Here is a 17,218-nt window from a genome sequence, read left to right on the forward strand (position 1 = left end):
GGCGGTGGTGGTGCATGCCTTTATTCCCAGCACACTGGAGGCAGAGGCAGGCAGATCTCTGTGAGTTCGAGACCAGCCTGGCCTAAAAGAGCTAGTTCCAGGACAGGCTCCATAACCACAGAGAAACCCTGTCTGGAAAAACAGAAACAAACAAACAAACAAAAAAAAAGAAGTAGCTTTCTGAGACTATGAATCACTTTGCTCACACCTTCCCTAAATTGAAGTTTTCTGTGGGCAGAGTCTTACGCTTGGGGCACCTTGATAAGCTTCCATAACATAGCATGGGCCTTCTCTATAATGGTGATAAACACCCTGAAAATTCCTGCCTATCTCAAAACACGACTGCTGTCTGAAACTACCTTCTCATTTTTATTAATTTTTGATCCACTTGTTTTTTTTTCCACTGTGCACCTGAATGAGTCATAAGTGATAACCTTTGAACACATTCAATGTTCCATTTAAGATATTAGCTCATTATTTTTTTAATTCTGTCTTACTCAATTTATAGAGCATAGGCAGAGGAAGAAAGAATTGAGCCAAAATATGACGCAAACGACCTCAGCATTCATTTTTTTTCTCGAGTTTATTTCCAACTGAAATCCTATGACCACAATACCCAAATTCTGCCATTATTCCTAACATTTACTTCCAATTTCCTGGTTCTAGACTAACAGCTAATTATGTTCAGGATTCTATACCTCTGTACCCTTTGAATAGGATATCACCTTACAAGAGAAATGTCTATTAACAGAGAGAGGCAAGGAAGCAGATCAATGTACACAGTGCACATAAAAAACTGAAGCTGAATGAAGAATTACTAACTACTAAAAGGAAAAATAAGATGAAAAAATTGGGTGTATTGACTCATTGTATAGTATGAGAGAAGAATAAATTTTTTAAAAAAAGGAATATGAGTACAGTTAGGGTATTTGACCATGGTAAGACTAAAACTTATCAGGGCAAACAATGAATCATGTAGGTCTGTCTCAGGCTGTCAGGACTTCATTCTCAAAGGGCTTACATAGTTCTATTCCTGTATATGTCTCTCATTTGCTGCTTCCACTCCCCGTATGAAGCTCTTTATGGCATATGTCTCATAGCTTGGTATCTCAACATCCTATCATCGCATCATACAACTGTGGCTTCATTTTTACAAATTCATTCAGTAAACTCTCACAGAATCTTAACTGAGTTTCCAACTCTGCAAAACAGATTGGTGCAACAGTGCTGAAGTGAACTTGAGAAGAAGATTCTATCACTTATCGATTGTGCATCTTTCTTGTTTCCAGTACAAGTATAACATGCGGTATCGCCCAAATTTGGCTTCTAACTTGTGGTAGACAACAGAGGTGGGATTAGGTGTTCAAGCAATTCTCAATTACTTAGCATGAGGCAAGCTTAAGCCACAGAAGACATTACTCTACAAAGAAATCAACAATCAACACCACTTGAAAAATGGAATGAAACTATTAATGACCTAGAAACATTGGAGAAGAGAAAAAAATAGAGATAGTTGTTTCTATTCTGGTCTGAAGAGAGAGACCACATGCAAATATTTTTCCTGCAATGGATATTCAGTTTCCTGACTCAAATGTGTAACTTTGAAACTGAGGTGCTACAATCATTTAATTTAACATTTTGAAGGTGTCATACAGGACAACAAGGTCATTGCCCTGGAGAGGAAAAGTCTGGGACCAAAGCCACTTATGTCAGGGTAAGATAGCTAGTCTCAGAAAGGAATTTCTGAAAGCCTGAAACTACGGCTGTCTAGAACTGATAGGACTTCCCCAAAGAGAATTCACTCTACACATTTGAGAGATCAATAAAAAAAAAAGTCTCTTTGATTATATGGTACACCCATCTCTAGATGCAGCTCAAAGAGAAGCCAGGCTAGAAGAGATTCTGCATTCCACATGTTACCATCTTTGCATTTTTTAGGTTCAGGCTCCACACTCTGAACACTTTAAATAGGAACAGAAGACTGCAAGCCTATAGCAATCCCTCTTCATTTCTAAGTCCCCAAATAAAAGCCAGAAAGATTAGCAGACACTCATTAACTGCTCTATTTTTCTTTCTCATTGACTAGTCAAGGCCAAACCTGGAAGGAGTTGCAGGACTGTCTTCCCAGCATTGGGCTGCAGACGCAGGATTAGTTGTTGAAAATAATTCTCAATTACACAACATGAAGCAAGCCTAAGCTACAGGAGACATTGCTCCACAAAGAAATGAACATAACTTGAAAGAAATGAAATAAAATTACTAATGACTTAGAAACATTCGAGAACAGAAACAAATAGAGAAACAAAGAAGTAGGCCTGAATGTAGCTTCTTTGGGGAGATTTGAAATAATTTTGTAAATTAAAAAATTAGATTTCTTTTTGTGAAAATTATACTAAATGAGAAAATTTCTATAAGATATACAAACACTTCAATATTTTTGTCCTTGCCTGTACAAATATTTATTCATACTTGTCAATGGTTATTACAAATTAAAAGTTGAGAACTCATGCTAGTAAATAAAAAAGAAACAAATAGAGATAAGAGCAACAATACACTTAAAGAAAGTGTCTGAAACTGATACCAAAAAGTGATTTTTGAAGTGCTGATAATAATGTACTTTTAAGATTAAATAAAATTTTCTATAATAACTTTGAAAAAAGAGAAGGCCCTTCCCTAGGGGAGGGGATGTCATTAATAAGATTGATGGTGCCCATATACATATGTTGGCTGCTGAGATCTGTAACCTGACACATAGAGTTAGTCAATGGCCTGTTTTTCAAATCACTGAGCCGAAATAACTGTGTCAAGCAAGATCAATCATATCTGCAGAGGATAGTTGCCTATTTGCTAATTCAATATTTCTTGACTCAAGACAACCTTCCCAATATGTATAGCACACAATCTAGTCTGTGTTCATTCACATGACATTAATTTAAATATGCTAGCAAATTACAAACCACTCCTGCTACCACAGTCAGGCCCTTTTTCATAGTGGTGGCTGCAACAGCTGATTGCCTATGCTGTGCCCCCTGCAGTGCACACAATAATCTATTCTTCCTATTGTTGTCTGAGGACAAAAGAAATGCTCCATATGCAAATCCTTTTCCTGAGACTGCATTGGGCAGTCAACTACATGCCTCAAATGCATTATTTTATTTATTTTGTTTTGTTTTTTGAGACAGGGTTTTTCTGTAGCCTTGGTGTCTGTCCTGAAACTAGTTCTTGTAGACCAGGCTATCCTTGAATTTACAGAGACCTGCCTGCCTCTGCCTCCTGAGTGCTGGGATTAAAGGCATGCACCACCACTGCCCAGCAAATACTTAATTTTAAAATTGTGAGTTGGTGTATTCATTTAGGAATTTTGAAGGTGTAATATAGAGGACACTCAAGGTCACTGCTTTGTAAGGCAGCAGACAGGGACCAAGGCCACCTGAGTCAACATAACACAACCTGTCTCAAAAACAATATTTCTATCAGGATGGAAATGAAACTCTTCTAGAATTAATATGCCTTTTCACTGAGAAATCACATCACACACTTAGGAGATTAATGAAAAAACATCTCTATAATGAGAGTATGCATCAATCTCTGTCCAATGCTCAAGTGGAACCAGGTTAGACAGATTTTGCATTCAATATATGCTGTTATCTTTTAAGTATCTCTTAGGCACTTGGTCCAGATTATACTTTTTTTTTAAAGATTCATTTATTTATTATGTATACAACATTCTACCTCCATGTATGTCCAAACACCAGAGGGTGCCAGATCACATTACAGATGGTTGTGAGCCAACATGTGGGTGCTGGGAATTGAACTCAGAACCTCTGGAAGAGCAGCAGGTGCTCTCAAACACTGAGCCATCTCTCCAGCCCTTTTTTTTTCTGGTTTTTTGAGACAGGGTATCTCCGTGGTTTTTGGAACCTGTCCTGGAACCAGCTGTTGTAGACCAGGCTGGTCTTGAACTCACAGAGATCTGCCTGCCTCTGCCTCCTGAGTGCTGGGATTAAAGGCATGCGCCACCACCGTGTCCAGATTATACTTTGAACAATTGAGATAGCAACACGCAACATGCCTGTCTAGATATTTAGACAAGAAATATTCCCAGAATATTTTCTTATGTATGCCAGTGACCTGTTACAGCAGCTCATTCTTCACTGACAGGGTTGTAAGGTGAAGGTCACAAGGGATGAGAAATACTGGACAAGTAAAAAATAAAAAAAGACGGGGGGGAGGTGTTGCAGAAGATACATCCCATGCTACTAAGCTTCTTATGAAAAACAGCCAGGTGGTGGTAGCATATGCCTTTAATCCCAAGACACAAGGAGAAGAGCCCTGTGCTTCTCTGTGAGTTCAAGGCCAGAGAAACACTGTATCAAGAAAAAGAATAGAGGGAGAGAGAGAGAAGATGATGTCTAGCATTTTGTATCCTAATTCCTGAGGAGAAATGAAAGAATTATATGAAGTCAGCAGAAACTATCATGCAATGAGACAAATTTAGGAAGAAGCTAGTCCAACAATTCTACACAAAGCGTATACAGGGTATTTGGAAATCTTGCCTAAGTGCAGAGCTCCATCTAGTGGGAAGGGTTGGGTTGTCAAGATCTGAAGCAAACCCCTCCACAAATGGCACCAGACCATTACCAGCTCCAATGCATATTCCTGGTTTTAGAGAAGGAGCTCTGTTTTATTATCAATACATCAGGTTCTTAGGGAAACTCACAAGACTTATATCCTAGGCTGTTTCTAGATCTCCCAAGAATGTCCCTCGTCCCTGCCTGAGGTCCTAAATGAAAGCCTTGATTGTTCAGGCCAGTCCTTCACACAACAGAGTTTTACATTTCAAATATGTGTCACCTGGCGTCATATAGCCCGTCTGGTAGAACTAGCTTTTCTCAAAAGGAAAACAGGAACTTTAAATCAGACCAGGCCTTATGGTTGGCTGTGACTCTGTAATGCCTCTTTGAGCAGCTTCATAAGAGGTCTGTTTTTTGATATTTGGATGAGCCTAGTGATTTTTATTTATTTACTTTTGATTTTTCGAGACAGGGTTTCTCTGTAGCTTTGAAGCCAGTCCTAGAACTTGCTCTTGTAGACCAGGCTGGCCTTGAACTCACAGAGATCCACCTGCCTCTGCCTCAGGATTACAGGGATTAAAGGTGTGCACAACGGTTGCCCACCGGCAATTTTTTTTAAAAAAAAAATCAGTGATGGCTTCTTTGAAATGGTTTGGAGTCAAATATATGGACAATCCTGGTAAACAATGTATACCTGGGCATTCTAATCTCTACCAGCCCTGCTTAGCATATCCTTAGCTCTGATTGAGTCAGAGCAAAATTATACACAGGCCTGCCCCTAGACCCATGAGTTTAGCAGGGACCATGAGGGACTTCACAGTACAGGGACTATGGCGGCAGGTTTCCATGCAGATGACGGAAGGACACACCATAGTGTTTTCTGCACCTCGCCCTCTACAACTCCCCATCAGGAGACAGCGTTCCCTCACTCACCATGTTGTGCTTCTTAATTTTGTCAAAGTTCTCAGCTCATCATCTCTCTGCAACAGCAACTGCACCCGAGAACAGGAATCCACTGGCGCCAGCTCCTCTTCAAAGCCAAGACTGAAGGCGGCTGCCAGGAAGAGACCTGCACTGCTTCTGACTGACAGGTCATCTGGAGTGCTGATTGGCTAATGAGTCCTGAGTGGCAAAAGCACCGCCCATAGGGGTACAGTGTGCTTAAAGAGACAGAATACTGGTTCCTGTCCATTCCATTCACCCCATCAGAGAACTTCTCCAGATCTGAGAATGTATGCATTTCAATAGCACTGGCCCCTGGCTACTAAAGCAATCAATGTCATCTTCTTGTTCTCCACAGGAACTTTTTTTTTCCTATTGGATGCAATGGTGACTAGCTAGCTTGTACAGTGCACTGTACTAGGTGGATCGAGCAATTTACTGTCCAGCAGGGGTAAGGATGCGTAGAACACTAACAACTATAAAGAGTTTTTATTTCTTGTGATGTTGTAAAATCAAAGCACTACTTTATTAAATGAGTTATTTTACACAATATGAATATCAATATAATTACAATTGTAAAAAAATTTTATAACAAGAATGGAGTGATTTTTCAGATTTCCAAATCAAAGTTGACTGCACACTTACACAGAATTGTCTTTGCATGAAGCCCAAAGGGAACAGCATAAAAATGAATGTTTTTGTAGCCCCTTTATTTTTGCTGATCAACAGTTTGTTTAAAAAAGCAGCTGCCGCGGGGCGGTGGTGGAGCACGTCTTTAATCCCAGCACTCAGGAGGCAGAGGCAGGCAGATCTCTGTGAGTTCGAGGCCAGCCTAGTCTACAAAAGCTAGTTCCAGGACAGGAACACCCCCCCCCCAAAGTTACAGAGAAACCCTGTCTCGAAAAATAAAAAATAAAAAAAGAGAGAGAAAAAGAAAAGAAAAAAAAGCAGCTGCAGGATTGTTACCTAGGTCTGAGACAGTACAAGAGTCAGGTCTGGCATTTGTGTCCTACAGACTGTGCAGGTGTATATTAAGGCAGCTTTGGCAGCAGCCTTTTGGTCGTGTCCTTGTTTCTTCTTTTGTCCAGTCTGCTTTTTGGCATTTTTCTGCTGAGACTGAATCTTCTGCTGTCCACGAGCCATATCCGGGCCGGGCTGGTCTGGTCTGGCGTCTCAGAGACAGCTCAGCGCCAGAGGAGCAGGGCAGGACAAGCGGGGAAGGAAGGGACGCGCCCCACAGCTCAGCGCTTGGGGCCTCCGCCAGCCGCCGAGGTGGGACCGAGCAGAACCGGGAGCACAACAGCCTGTGTCCCGCACACCGGAGCAGCGCGCGCCCGCCTCGCCTGAGCACAAAGCAGTCCCTTCGCTCGCGCCCGCTCACGCCGCATCTGCCTCGCTCCCAGCAGGTCCCGCCCCTCGCCTTCCTGCCGCGGCTCCACCCCGCCCCTCGAGAAGAGAATTTTAAAGTTACAAAATGAGCTGGGCAGTGGTGGTGCACGCCTTTAATCCCAGCACTCAACAGGGGGATCTCTGGGAGTTTGAGACCAGCCTGGTCTAAAAGAGCCAGTTCCAGGACAGGCTCCAAAACCACAGAGAAACCCTGTCTCGAAAAAACAAAAAATAAATAAATAAAAAATAAAGTTACAAAATGAAATATTTGTTCTATGCCTTCACTCTGAGGTCAGATGAACTGAAGGAACTTTTTACATGGTTTTCACAGGGATTTTACACAACAGGAAGGAGAAAAGCAGGAACCAGGTCTCAAGATGATTGGTCTTTCCCCCATCGGAAAGCTGGATGATGACTCCATTGTTTATCGGTTTTATTCCTTAAATTCGAAGCAAACTCCAGGCGAATGAATAATTATAAAAAGGGTAGTGTTCGTGGAAATTTGAATATGTAGAGAATAATGGAGCTAGAAAGAATGACTTCATGAGCACTATTGTCAGCCAGCACATCTTCCTCCATAGTCAGGTGAATAAAATATACAGCTGCAGTATTCAAGATTCTCTACATGAACAGGACAGGTAGAATGATTCTCACCATTGATGTAAAAAGTGAGCTTATTACTTATTAGAATGTCTTACAAGCTGTGGTCCAGGTAACTTAAGAACAGCTGCTTACCAATGGCAATTGAAGAATCCAATAGATTGCTTCTCAGCCTTTTCTCTAAGATCAAGTGAAGAATCCAGTAGTTGTTCAGCCCACAAAGCTTTACTTCTCAGCTCATTTTAAGTATTCACCAAAATTACAATGACGTAGGCGCCAATGCTAGTACAGGAATGAGCTTGGTAGCCAGAGCCAGAGCACAGAGGCAAAACGAGACTTTTCTTCTTCAAAATACTTTATATGTGACTGCTGCTGCTAGAATGTAAGATGCTGATTGAAGTTGGGTCATAGTCTTTGTTTGATTCAGATTTTTTTTTGTTTTTTTTGGTGATTTCATGACTGGATTTTTCTGCGTAATTGTGGAACTGATTCTGTATGCCAGACTGGTCTCAAACTCAGAAAATCCCACTACCTCTGCTCATGCGTGTTGGTGTTAAAAGTGTGCACAGACACCAAGCAGCATAAGATGGGTCCTATTATCTCAAATTATACAGATTAATGAAGGATTTTCCCATTTAAAAACCTTTAAGTAAAATGTCCCAGGTATAATCAATTCTTTGTGGATTGGATGATTCCAGAGGTAGTCAGTTTTACTATCAAAAATAGCCAGCCATTTCAACAGCCAAGAAAGAAGAATGAGAAAAAAATTCTTTGCCCACAGAAGGCACAAAGAGCATGAGAGTTGTTTTCAAAACAGTGTTTTTCCTCAACAAAGAAAGCATGGAGATTTTACTTAGGGAGTCTGAATATGCTCATGCAATGTTCTCCCTTTTCTTAAGCATGCTCAGTTAACAAATCCACTTATAAGTATAGTCACAGTGTAATAGCAGAGACATTTAGGGATATTCTTACCTCAAAATTATGTAGGAACAAATGTGTATTAGACAAATGATGGAAAGAAATGTCTCTGGCATGTTCATATTGTGCCATTAAGGTCTTGCTTGAAAATCAAGAGGATGACACTGTGAAAAGTCGACTATCAATCTTGATGCTTATTCTAAAAGATAACTTTACCAACACCATAATTTTCACAAACCTAAAAGAAGGGGACACAAAACCAGAAAACTTCAAGGAAAAGTTACCTAACAGCCCTATATACAATGCTTCTGGAGGAACAGTTATGATGATCTCTATTAATCTCAGAGAAAGCTGCTTTTGCTCTGAGCAGTCTGACTAGGAGAAGACCAGAGCTACTACATAGTTTACAAACAAAAAAATTACACAACCCAGGAAAAGAAGAAACCTGAATAACATACCCAGATACAGGAAGACAATTATCACAGGTACTCACTCATAGGTGGTTTTCAAACATAAAGCAAAGAAAGCCAGCCTACAAACCAGAAACCCAGAGAACTTAGACAACAATATGGATGCTAAGAGTGCCTTACATAGATCTAATATACATGGAACTTAGAAAGTAGAAAAAGACAAGATCTCCTGAGTAAATTAGGAGCATGGGGACCTTAGAGGACAACTAAAGGGGGAAGGGGAGAGACAGGAAGAGGAGCAGAGAAAAATGTAGAGCTCAATAAATATCAATAAAAAATATGCAAGCACGTGCCATTAATTCAGTTCACTGAGAAAAACTGAACATTTGACAGTGGGTCACAGAAATTACTTGGTACAAGTGAGAAGTGTTAAGTCTGGACCTTAGCTTCCAGCCCCTGGCATCCATCCCAGACCCTCTAGTCTGGGAATTGCATTATCCTGGACTCCAAATCCCAGCATTCCAGGTCCTGACCTGTCCCTGGGGAGGGATCAGGACCACTCCCACAGTGCCTTTAGGTGGGTTCCTAGTGGAGAAACACGTGTTTCTGGGTTTGCATGGGCTCCCCATTGTCCTGTCTCCCCCACATGTGCTCAGCCCCCGGAGAGCACTGTATTTAATAAAATAATGAGCATTTTGATTTGGTTTCATTTCACCTAATTGGACTTCTTTGTGCTGGCAGAGCTGCGCCTTCTTGGGTTTTTTCTTAACAAGAAACACAGAACACACAGCGAACACTCTTAGGAGTTTATTAGAGGGGCTGTGCACAGGCCTCGGAAGTCAGTGTGTAGAGAGAGGGAGGAAGATGGCTCATCCAGCTTTTAAAAGCTGCCTAGAACCGGGCAGTGGTGGCGCACACCTTTAATCCCAACACTCGGGAGGCAGAGAGAGGCGGATCTCTGTGAGTTCGAGGCCAACCTGGTCTAAAGAGCTAATTCCAGGACAGCAACCAAAAAGCTACGGAGAAACCCTGTCTCGAAAAATCAAAAATAAAAGCTGCCTAGTGTATGCACACAGGGGATTGACATGGCTACTACATATGCAGAAGAAAACTAAAGAAGATCATGGGAATCCAAACTGGAAAGGAAGACATTGAGCTTTTGCGATTCACAGATGATATGATAGTATACATAAGTGATGCCACAAACTCTATCAGGGAATTCCTACAACCCATAAATAACTTAAGTGAGGTGACAGGATACAAGATCAGCTCAAAAAATGAGTAGCCCTCCTATATACAAATAATATACAAGAGCCGAGCGATGGTGGCGCACACCTTTAATCCCAGCACTCAGGAGGCAGAGGCAGCTGTATCTCTGTGAGTTCGAGACCAGCCTGGTCTACAGGAGCTAGTTCCAGGACAGGCTCCAAAGCCACAGAGAAACCCTGTCTCCAAAAAAAAAACCCAAAAAACCAAACCAAAACAACAACAACAAAATAAAAACCACATATTAAAGAAGCCGAGAAAGAAATCAGAGGAACATCAGCATTTACAATAGTCACAAATAATTTAAAACATCCCAACATGATTCTTCACAGACCTTCAAAGCACACTACTCAAATTCAAATCAGAAAACAAAACAGTGTAAAATAAAACACCCAAGATAACTAAAATATCCTCTCTTCCTGTAAGCGGCCAGAGGTTACCTGTGAAGATGGTTCGCTACTCTCTTGACCCAGAAAACCCCACAAAATCATGCAAATCGAGAGGATCAAACCTTCGGGTTCACTTTAAGAACACCCGTGAAACGGCCCAGGCCATCAAGGGTATGCATATCCGAAAAGCCACCAAGTATCTGAAAGATGTCACTTTGAAGAAGCAGTGTGTGCCATTCCGACGGTACAATGGTGGAGTCGGTAGGTGCGCCCAGGCCAAACAGTGGGGCTGGACACAGGGTCGGTGGCCAAAAAAGAGTGCAGAATTTTTGCTGCACATGCTGAAAAATGCAGAGAGCAATGCTGAACTGAAGGGTTTAGATGTGGACTCTCTGGTCATTGAGCACATCCAGGTGAACAAAGCACCTAAGATGCGCCGACGAACTTACAGAGCTCATGGCCGGATTAACCCATACATGAGCTCCCCTTGCCACATCGAGATGATCCTCACTGAAAAGGAACAGATTGTTCCAAAGCCAGAAGAGGAGGTTGCACAGAAGAAAAAGATATCCCAGAAGAAACTGAAGAAACAAAAACTTATGGCACGTGAATAAATTCAACATGAAATAAATGCAGATAAAAGTAAAAAAAAAAAAAAAAAAAAAAAAAAACTAAAATATCCTGTACAGTAATGGAACTTCTGGAAGTATCACCATTCCTAACATAAACCTGGATTATAGAGCTACAGTAATGAAAACAGATTGTATTGGCATAGAAGTAGACAGGTTGACCAATGGAATAAAAACAAAGATTCAGATATGAATCCACAGACCTATGAACACTTGATTTTTGACAAAGAAGCTAAAACTATACAATGGAAAAATCAAAGCATCTTCAACAAATGGTGCTGGAATAAGTGGATATCAAAATGAAAAAGAATGCAAGTAGATCCATATCTATCCCCACGCACAAACTCAAGTCCAAATGCATTAAATATGGATCTGGCCACAGTGAACACAGTAGGGGAGAAAGTGGGAAGTTATCCCGGCCTGCGGGATACGAACGGGGGTCCCTGATAAACTTAGTGGAGAGGAATGAAAGGAGACAAGAGACATGAGAAATGACACCAAGCCGGGCAGTGGTGGCGCATGCCTTTAATCCCAGCACTTGGGAGGCAGAGGCAGGCGGATCTCTGTGAGTTCAAGACCAGCCTGGTCTACAGGAGCTAGTTCCAGGACAGGCTCCAAAACCACAGAGAAACCCTGTCTCAAAAAAACAAAAAAAAAAAGAGAGAGAGAGAGAAATGACATCAAGTCAGGATTTTTGATCAAGCTGTCCGTTTATTCTTTCTCAGAAGCAATTATATAGCAAACAGGCAGAGGGGGAAGGGAAGGGTGTCAGGAAACTCAGGTCTACCGGAATTCAAGTCTGGAGACATCCCTAGCTGATAAGTATATACTGAGGGTCTGTGATTGTTGACTAACCAAGGAAAATGCTAATAGGTTCCAGAGCCTGGTGTCTTTGGGTCTCTGCTAGGAGATAAGATACCAGGTTGATTTCCTGGACCCTGCAGAGGGGATAGAGGTAGATATTTTTCTTAATTTGTGAGCTTAAGATGGCTGTAACAAAAACACAGATCTCAAAATACAGGCCTTTGCTTCTGGCAAGAAGTAGCCTTCAGAGCATGGGCATAGGAAACTACTACCTAAATATAGCATCAATTGCACAGACACTGAGAGTACCAATAAATAAATGGGACCTTCTGAAACTGAGAAAATTCTGTAATGCAAAGAACACAGTCAATAAGATAAAAAGGCATCACAATGAATGGGTAAATATCTTCCCAACCCCAGAGCAGACAAAAGACTGATCTCCAAAATATATAAACTACTCAAGATATTAGACATCAAATTCCAAATATTCCAAATAAAAGTAGGATACAAATCTAAATAGAGAAATTTCAACAGCAGAATCTCAAGAGTCTAAGAGACACTTAAGGAAATGTTCCACATCCTTAGTAATCATGAAAATGTAAATCAAAATGACTCTGAGATAGCATCTTACAATAGTCAGAATGGCTAAGATTTAAAGCACTAGTGATAACTTATGTTCCTACACGACTTTGAGGTAAGAATGCCCCCGAAATATCTCTGTTTTTACAATGTGATCATGTTCAGAAGTGGATTTGTTAACTGAGCATGCTTAAAGAAAGAGAGAACATTACATGAGCATCTTCAGACTCCCTAATAAAATCCCCATGCTTCCTTTGTTGAGGAAAAACACTGTTTTGAAAATAACTCCCATGCACTTTGTGCCTCCTGCAGGCAAGTATTTTTTCTCATTTCTTCTCTCTTGGCTGTTGAGATCGTGATTTTGGGTAGTAAAACTGACTACCTCTGGGATTACCTAAAAATTGATTATGCCTGATAGAGATTTTACTTAAAGGGTTTTAAATGGGAAAAACCTCCATTAATCTGTATAATTTGAGATGATAGGACCACCTTTAGCTCCTTGTTGGCAGTGCTCACTTTTAACACGATGACAATCATCTTCTTTTGTGACCTTAAAATACTCTTCAGCTGTTAATATTTTTCCCTCTGGGACAGGAAATAACTCCACCCACCTAGATAAGCACAGTGCACAGTACAAGCCAGCTAGCCACATTGAGTCCTGGAGGAAAAAGGGAAAGTTCCTATGGAGTGCACGATTGTGACATTGTCAGCCAGGCGATGGTGGCGCACGCCTTTAATCCCAGCACTCGGGAAGCAGAGGCAGGTGGATCTCCGAGAGTTCGAGACCAGCCTGGTCTACAAGAGCTAGTTCCAGGACAGGCTCCAAAGCCACAGAGAAACCCTGTCTCGAAAAAACAAAAAAAAAATAAGATTGTGACATTGTCTGCTTTTGTAGCCAAGGGCTAGTGCTATTGAAATGCTTACCTTGGCCTATCTAGAAAAGATCTTTGAATGGGGTGAGAGGAATGGTCAGGAACCACTGTGCTGTGTCTTTAAGCACACTATAGCCCTGTGGACAGTGTTCTTGTCACTCAGACCGCACTAGCCAATCAGGCCCTCCAGGTGACCTGCCAGTCAGCAACAGTGCAGGGTTCTTCCTGGAAGCCAAGTTCTGACTCGGCTTCGCAGAGGCGCTGTTTTCAGTGGTTTCGTGTGCTGAAAATTGATGAGCTGAGAGCTTTGGCGACCTGAGGAACCACAACATGGTGAGCGGGGGAATGCTGTCTCCAGATGGGGAGGAGCCGAGGGTGAAGTGCGGGAGACAGCATGGTGCGTCCTCCCGGGATCCGCCTGGGAACCTGCCGCCAGATTCCCTGTGCTGTGAAGTCCCATGAGGTCTTTGTTAATTCTTAGACCTAGGGACAGAACTCTGAATAACTTTGCTCCTTGGGCTTAATTTGTTTAGAGAATTGGAAGCAGGGCACTGTGTGTACAAACGTTTTTCTTGTCAACTTCAATATGTCATACTTAGAGAAGCCTAGTTTCTCCAGTATCTTCTCAAAATTGAGCACTTTGCATGTAAGCTTTGCACACAGTCTCCATTTGTGTTTAACTAGGTGGACGGTATCAAGGAATCTCACCTGTTGGGTAGCGCTGTACTTCTAAGCCGCACCGTAGAAGAGTTGAATTGGTGATGTAAATGAGTTTCCAATGCCTTGGAAATAGTTCAGTCTCACAAAGTAGAATTACCTGAGGGAGGACTGCTTCTAAATCACCCAGAAGATAAATGTGTTTTAATCAGGGCTGTTAGAGATTAGGATGCTAGGGCACACTTTGTTCAACTGGATTGTCCAGATATTTAGCTCCAAACTACAACAGAGAAGCCACCACTGATCTAAAACCAGACACCAGGCACATCCCCATATGGAAAAAAAAAAAACCTCTAACAAGCTTTTCAAGGAGGCTTTCAGGTTCCTAACCTACTTTAAGGCCTGATGTCGCTTATCATTCCAGTTTTCTATTTGAGGAAAACTCAGTTTTTCCATATTTGCAATATGCCACCAGGAGACATATACCTATTATCCAGTCAGAAAGTTTTTTCATAATTTAGTGTATTGGTTGTATCTCCACTAACAAAATATTTAACCCTAAAGCAGCAGTTATTTATAGCAACTGTGGTATCAACATCAAAGGGGAAAACTGGTTTAAAAAAATGGTGCAAAAGCCATTCTGGATTATAGAACAACATATCACAGAAGAGAATGAATACAAGTTTTGTGATTTTATATATACGTACTCCAAGAAGTTTATCAGTACTCAAATTATTTTTATTGCTGGATCAGCAATGAATTTTTGGGGATATATTCTCAATGGCCATATAAAAATAGATTCAGGGAATATATTAAATTGGATTTCTAGATTAAATGTTTCATTTAAAGAATTATCTACAACAAATTTCATGTTTATGTATGAAAAGTTATCTAACCTTATATGAAAATATCATGAAGTATTTTTCTACACTATACTAAATGTATTTCCCAAGAGAGAAAAATTAAAATATCTAAAATATACTAGATTGGGCTGGAGGGATGGCTCAGTGGTTAAGAGCATTTCCTGCTCTTCCAAAGGTCCTGAGTTCAATTCCCAGCAACCACATGGTGGCTCACAACCATCTGTACTAAGGTCTGGTGTCGTCGTCTGGCCTGCAGGCATACACACAGATAGACTATTGTATACATAACAAATAAATAAATGAATATTTTTAAAAAATAAATAAAATATACTAGATTAAGATTACAAGACCATTATAGATCTTATAAACATGCATCTGTTTACAGAGTTAACCGTATACAAAATGTATTTTTCATTAGAGATCATAAAGAAATGGGTTGGTGACGACCATCCTGTACACCACATTATCAACTCACTTCAACCACAAGTGTGTCTTGGCATGTGAGTAAAAGAAACAGGTTCATTCCCTCCTCATCAAATCTTCCACAGATTTACATAGAAGGTGAAAGTGCAGAAATGTGAAATATGTTACATGTATTTTTTTTCTTTCTTTCAAACCACATCCCAAGCATGGTATAGGGGCCTGAAATTACAAAATACTTAACTGGGCTTTAGTTATCTATACAGACTGCATGAATGTGAATTAAGTTCCCAAATTAGCACATCAAATAACAAAACAGCCATAAAGCAGGCTGAAAGCATTAAACGTTTTATATATGAGTTTTAAATCATTTAATTTCTATAGAACAATTTTATTCACAATATAATATGACAGAAATCACCACAGGAATGATATACTGATTGCAATAGTATTGCATGCAGCAGCAGCTTTGCATTTTTATAACATTTTTTGTTTATAATAATTTAGCCTCTCCAGTCATGCTTCCCACATGTTTAGGTTTGCAGTGTAAGTTAACAGGAAATACCACATAGTTCAAAGAGAAAATGTCTCATAATTTTGAATGTGAATTATCTCTATGAAAAATGAAATATACCACTAAACCCTGAAACATGCATGTCTAGATTTGCTTTTGTCCAATTTCAGGCCCTATGCAATCACATTCTGTTTATATAATAGCAAGAGGCTCTGTCACAGTTGTGGTTGAATGAGCTTCGGTTGCAATGGTGGTGGCAACTGAAGTGGTACCATTGACTCCACCAATTGTCCTGGAATTGTGAGTGGGGGAGGAGCCGCAGTGTTCATGGTTTCTACAACTTCTCCATTGTAAAAGAAAAACTGACACTGTTGAATGAATGTTTCAAGGACAGAATGATGGATTATAGTGGTAGACACAAACTCCCGATTTTCAAAATCAGGTCTCATCAAAGTTGGCCAAAAGCAGATGGATAAGTTGTCTGCTGTCATTAGGTTGATTTTTATTTTGCTGACTAACCCTGTCCAAATGTGTTTAACCTTTTCAATTTTGTGGAGAACAGCTTTTTTTTGTAGAATGTCTTTATTTCTTCCTTGACCCAGTAGTAGTTTAATAGAGTACTGTTCAATTTCCACTATTCAATTTTGTGATTGGTGTTGTTGTTAAACTGTAACATTAAAACATAGTGATCTGATAAAACACAGGGGGTTATTCCAATTTTGTGTGTGTGTGTCAAGGGTTGCCTTGTGACCATGTTTGTGGTCCATTTTAGAGAAGATACTACAAGGTGCTAAGAAGAAGTTATAGTTTGCACTTGGGTGGAATATTCTGTAGATGTCTGTTGGGTCCATTTAAGACAAGAAATCTGTTAGTTGTCTCATTTTTCTGTTATGTTTCTGTCTAATTGACCTGTTCATTGGGGAGAGTAGGGTGTTGAAGTCTCCTACTAGTAATATGTGGCATTTGATGTGATTTTAAGCTTTAGGAATGTTTCTTTTACATGTGTGGGTGTTCTTATATTTGGGGCATCGATGTTCAGGATTGAGACTTCATCTTAATGGATGGTTCCTGTTATGAATATGAAGTGTTCATCTTTCTGATTGACTTTACTTTGCAGTCTGTTTTGTTCACTATTATGATACCTATACTTGTGTGTTGCTTATGTCCATATGATTTGAAAAACTTTTTCAACACTTTACTCTTAGGCAATGTTTGTCCTTGAGGGTTAGGTTTGTTTTCTTTATAAAGCAAAGGGATGGATCCTGCTTTTGGATCCATTCTCTAAGCTTGTGCCTTTTTTAAAAAAATATTTATTTATTTATTTATTATATATACAATAATCTGTCTGTGTATGCCTGCAGGCTAGAAAAGGGCACCAGACCTCATTGTAGA

The 17,218-nt window shown here is 40.4% G+C and overlaps 1 protein-coding gene across 1 annotated transcript; it reads left to right on the plus strand.

Moving 5' to 3' along the window:
• The first annotated feature begins 10,520 nt into the window (after positions 1-10,520).
• On the plus strand, positions 10,521-11,145 carry LOC142839974 (large ribosomal subunit protein uL22). The gene has a single exon (XM_075956424.1). The coding sequence runs from the start codon at positions 10,548-10,550 to the stop codon at positions 11,100-11,102; it is 555 nt and encodes a 184-aa protein (XP_075812539.1). The 5' UTR covers positions 10,521-10,547; the 3' UTR covers positions 11,103-11,145.
• Positions 11,146-17,218: the final 6,073 nt, after the last annotated feature.

The sequence above is a fragment of the Microtus pennsylvanicus genome, chromosome 22 (assembly GCF_037038515.1).
Source record: "Microtus pennsylvanicus isolate mMicPen1 chromosome 22, mMicPen1.hap1, whole genome shotgun sequence".
Taxonomy (NCBI): domain Eukaryota; kingdom Metazoa; phylum Chordata; class Mammalia; order Rodentia; family Cricetidae; genus Microtus; species Microtus pennsylvanicus.